Source organism: Rhinolophus ferrumequinum, chromosome 15 (assembly GCF_004115265.2).
Source record: "Rhinolophus ferrumequinum isolate MPI-CBG mRhiFer1 chromosome 15, mRhiFer1_v1.p, whole genome shotgun sequence".
In the NCBI taxonomy this organism is placed as follows: domain Eukaryota; kingdom Metazoa; phylum Chordata; class Mammalia; order Chiroptera; family Rhinolophidae; genus Rhinolophus; species Rhinolophus ferrumequinum.
The window spans coordinates 42,724,595-42,729,464 of record NC_046298.1 but is presented as its reverse complement, the minus strand read 5'-3'; the positions used below and the strand labels follow the sequence as shown (position 1 = coordinate 42,729,464).

At 61.2% G+C, this 4,870-nt stretch overlaps 1 protein-coding gene across 1 annotated transcript; it reads left to right on the top strand.

Annotated features, from left to right (window-relative positions):
* Nucleotides 1–743: 743 nt before the first annotated feature.
* PNMA8B (PNMA family member 8B) lies at nucleotides 744–4,413 on the top strand. The gene has a single exon (XM_033129111.1). It carries the CDS (start codon nucleotides 1,198–1,200, stop codon nucleotides 3,079–3,081), a length of 1,884 nt encoding a protein of 627 aa, XP_032985002.1. The 5' UTR covers nucleotides 744–1,197; the 3' UTR covers nucleotides 3,082–4,413.
* Nucleotides 4,414–4,870: the final 457 nt, after the last annotated feature.

Here is a 4,870-nt window from a genome sequence, read left to right as displayed (position 1 = left end):
CCCATGAAGACCCTGTGAGGTAGGGTTAGTAGTTACCACCATTTCACAGAGGTTAACACTGAGGCTTAAGAGACTCTCAGGAACCTTCCTGGAGTCACAGCTCAGGGGTATGCGGTAGAGACAGAAACCCAACAGCTGGGCCACAGCCCCTGACTTACATAGAGTGGGGCCAGAGACAAAGGATGGTGAAGCAAAGGTATGTCTCATGTCCCAGTCGGTGGACCCAGTTAGGGGAAATGCTTTCTTGCATAAGTCCTGTCTGACCTCACTGAGGACCATACATCTGTACACACCATATACCAAAGCACAGGATTAACTGCCCGTGCATCCTGATGAATAAGGGAACGTAGGCCTGATTTCATTGAACAAGGCCTGCACCCCGTCAGTGAGGTCTGTGCACCCTGAATAGTGCCGGCCCCTTACAAATGAGGCCCGTGTACAGTTACTGAAGCCTGTTTCCACTGAGTGACACCCGTAAACTCTAAACCCAAGAGTCCTGGTCCCATTATGCGAGACTAGAGCCCCTTGATTTAGGTCTCTACATCCTCGCCTCTCATGAATTTGGCCCTTTTTGGGCTCATCACTGAAGATGGTGCTACCAACAACACCCATAGTCTCCTTTCACCCAGGGGGTTAAGAACTGCTCCCCAGAGCCCCACTGCCTCCAGCCGGCCCTGTTGCCATGGAGACCTGGCCAGCTCCGGGAGGGGGCGAGCCCATGTGCGCAGGCGCAGAACCCAGTAGCCGCGTTGCAGCGGAACTGCTGAGATTGGAGCGGAGGGTGTGAGCCCAGACGCCACGGGAGCCCGGCCCCCGGCTGCTTCCCTCTCTCCGCCGCTCCAGGTGCGACAGCGCCGCCTTCCCCTGCACCTGACCCAGCGGCGCGTCACTTAGGCCAGGGACAAAGGGAGGAGCGGCGGGGCCCGCTACATCCCCGGGCCAGACACGTAAGCCCCCTGCGGATTGTCGGACAGTCCTGGGGAGGGGACCTCGAGAAAGGCGGCTGCGTCAGCCGGCCAGACGCTGCGGGAGCCCCCCCTCCTCCATTCCCGAGCCCTCAGATCCTCCATATTCACCTGAACCTGAACTCCAGGCCCTGTGGCACTGTTCCAGGGTGGGATTTGCATAGGGTGCTGCAGCCCGCGTCAGCCTCGGGCTCCCTCCTGCCCCGTGATCAGCGCCAGCGGGCAGAGCACCATGGCTATGAGCCTTTTGCAGGACTGGTGCAGGGGGCTGGACGTGGACGTGCACAAGGCTCTGCTGGTCACCGACATCCCCGAGGGCCTGGAGCAGGCAGCCATCGAAGCCGTCTTGCAGCCCTCTTTCCTGCCCCTGGGCACGTTCAGGCTGCGGAACACGAGAGCCATGAGGGACGAGAAAGCCAAGGCCGCCCTGGTTGAGTTCATGGAGGACATTAATCACTCTTCCATCCCTAGGGAGATCCCAGGCAAGGATGGCGTCTGGAGGGTTCTGTGTAAGGACCGCGCGGAGGACACAAGAGTCCTGAGGCAGATGAAACGCTTGCTGCTGGATGAAAGGCCCAGGCAGGCTGAGGTGGCCAGGGTCCCCGGGGACACACCCACCCCTCCCACCTCGGAGACTGAGGCCCAGGGGTCGGAGTCAGCGGCCAGGGAGACTGGCCCTCCTCATGGTGCAGCCAGCAAGGCTAGGAGGGGCCGTCGGGCTCGCAGAAGCAGAGCCAGAGGCAACAGGTTTACCCAGAAGGGCAAGAAGAGAGGCCGAGGAGGGCGGCCGTGCACCTCAGCCAGGCGCGAATCCGACGACTCTTCAGACGACAGCCTGGGCATCGTCATAGAGGAGATCGGTGAGGAAGACCTGAGCGGGGACGACGACCAGCGAGCACTGTACGCCACACTCCAAGCCGCCGCCAAGGAGCTCGTGAAGAAGTGGTCCCTCCAGGGCGACACAGATGAGGAAGACAGTCCCCGCGAGTTCTTGGCCCTGGTGACGGTGACGGACAAAGCCAAGAAGGAGGAGATGGACAAAGAACCCTCTGGGGCTGAGCCGATCAGCCTGAACATCAAAGACGGGAGCGGGGTCCCCGACTTAGTGGCCCTACTTGCTGTGAGAGACACGTCGGACGAGGAGCCGATGGACAGCGACGCTTCCGAAAGCGAGTCGCCGGAAAACGGGGACCAAGAACCAGAGGGGGTGGGCAATCCCGAGTTTGTGGCCATTGTGGCCTATACAGACCCCTCGGATCCCTCTGCCCGGGAGGAGATGTTGAAAATCGCTTCTGTGATCGAGTCGCTGGGCTGGAGCGATAAGAAAGACAAAAAAGATGTACTTCCCGAGGTCTTGTCCGTCATGTCCAAGGACACTTCCGGACCCCGCGTGAAGGTGGAGGAGGCAGGCCGCCAAGTGGACGCCATGGTCCTGAGGAAGGCCAAGGACGACGGGAACCTTCTGGAGTGCATGTCTACCTTGGCCGAGACGGAGACACCCTCCAAGGGGAGGAAGGCTGCGCGTGGCCTCCTCGGGGGCTGGGGTGATGAAGAGGAAGACGAGGTGGGCCTCCTGGAGCTAGTGGCCCTCCTGGCTGCCCAGGACACGGCTGAGGTGATGCAGGACGAACAGGAAGAGGCCTGGGAAGGTGGGAAGTTCAAGTACGCCAAGGGCAGCCTGCGGGAGGTCCTGGCGCTCCTGGCTGCGCGTGAGAACCGGGAGTCGGAGGAGGAGTCAGAAGAGGGGGCTTCGGACGGAGGCTCAGAAGAGGCGTCCGAGGACACGGAGAGCGAGGAGTCAGAGCCTGAGGACCGGGCGTCCCGGAAGCCCCGAGCCAAGCGCGCCCGCACGGCCTCCAAGGTCCTGGGTCAGGCCGGCGCCCCCTCCGGGTCCCGCAAAACCCGACCGGGAGGCCGAGGCCGCGGCGGGAGAGGCATCACTCCGGAAAAGAAAGCCAAGGACGAGGCGGCGGGTGACAAGAAGAAGAAAGGGCGTGCAGGCGTCGGGGCCCGAGCCAAAGCCGGCGAGGCCAGGGGGCAGCCGCCCACGGGTTCCAAGTCAGCCCGCGGGAAGAAGGCTCGTCGCGGCCGGAGGCTGCCCCCCAAGTGCCGCTAATGGCTTCCATAGACAGCGAGGCCGAGGCCGGCGATGTGGCTTCTCCGCGCTCCCTCCTCCCTCCCTGCAGCAGAGGCCGGTCTCCCGCTTAACCGTGTGCTCTGTTGTGCGCAAGGCGCGCACCGCGGGTCTCACCTTTACCTTTCAATCCTTCCTTTGCAGGTGACACGAGCGATCCTGATAGAAGGAGAGAGAAACGGGCACCCGGAGGCAGCAGCCCCAGGCGATGGGGCCGTGTCTTAGGAGCACCAGGCGGCCTTGGCTTTGGGTGGCTCCCGGCTGGCACGGGTGTGAGTGTGTCGGTGGACACGGGCACCTGGGGAGGCCCGCTATGCCAGTGAGTTCGTTATGGCTTTCCGTGGGGCCCCGATGTCCAGACACATGCTTCTGGCTAGTGTCTGTAGGCCACTGTCCTCCCACCCCAAACTGATGGGGCGTGAGGTCTGTGATGAAGGCTTGGCCACCAGCTGGGCAGTGGGTGTCAGGGTGAAGCTGAGCTCCCTGCCTGGGGGAGGAGATGATTCCAGAAAGAGAAGTCTGAGAGGCAGAGGGGGCTGCTCCTGGGGAAGGGAGCCGAGGTAGGGGAGGGGAGAGGAGAGTGTGGTCTCTTTACCAGGAGCTGGAGAGGAGGAGGAAGAAAGGGAAAGAGGAACCAGACTTGCCCGCCTCAGGTGTAGCTGATGCAAATGAACCAGCTGCTCAAGGCCAAATCTACCTTCTGGTGTACACAGGCTGAATCTGTCACTCAGACTGCAGTGTTTTCCAAAAATCCAGATTATTTGCCAACATTTTCAGTTCAGGACAATTCACATCCAGATTGGCTCCTTTCTGTAGTGCGGGGCAGCGCCCCTCCCACAGGCCTGAGGCTCCCCTCTGTTGTCCCACCAGCTGCGGTCCCCTCCTGTAGGCTGACCAGCCCCTCAGTGCTGTCTTTGCAGCCCCTGACAAGATAATAGGGTCTCCCGGTTCACTATCTCAGTGAATTAAAGGGCAGAGGGGACCCTGAGGGGGCACCTGAGGTGTGGGAGCTGGTCCAGCCAGTGTGGGAGCTGACCAGGGTCCTGTATTTAGAGAGGAGGAAATGTCCCCGGGAGGGAGCAGCAGTCCAGCCCTGGAGTCGCTGCCCCTCCACCCCCCCCCACACACCAGTACCCTGGCCTGGCACCGTCCAGGTCAGCACCTGCTGTCCCAAGTGCTGATGCTCCCGTGTCATGTCAGTGTCCATGTGGTGACGTGTGCATCGGCCCTCTCTGCCCATCTCAATGTTTTCCCTCAATAGCAACCTCCACTGCACGCCCCTCCAAGTCTTCTTACCCTGGGGCTGTGTGTATGTGTCCCAGTTCTGGTCCCCAGGAAGTGACCAACCCATTATACCAGGAGGGTCCTCCCTGCACGTGTTGAGGAAGGCAGAGGGGCCTGTGCATCTCCTCACAGCTCGAATGGACTGTCCGAGCCCCACTTCCGGACACCTCGATGTAGAAGCAGATTTGGGAACTACTTGGAGGTGGGTCCCTTGGGCTGCAGGGACCTCCCTGGGACAGACAAGTTTCCCATGCATCGTGCATCGAGTCAGGGTTGGCCTGGAGCTGGGGAGGAAGTCCCGTCCTCCCTGGGGTCTAATGGACTTCAGGGCCTGGCCGTGGGCTGAGTGGCCTCCAGAGATGCCTGGGCTGGAGAGGGTCCTGCGTGTAACTTCTCTAACTTCTCCCATAGCAGTTTAGGCCCCTCTCCTTGTGCACTTGTGTCACCTGGGATCCTTCAGTAAAGTGAACTAAGTATTCTGACCTGG

Bases quoted from the DNA above. Each gene is read 5' to 3' on its own strand.
- PNMA8B (XM_033129111.1), top strand. From the start codon at position 1,198: ATGGCTATGAGCCTTTTGCAGGACTGGTGCAGGGGGCTGGACGTGGAC.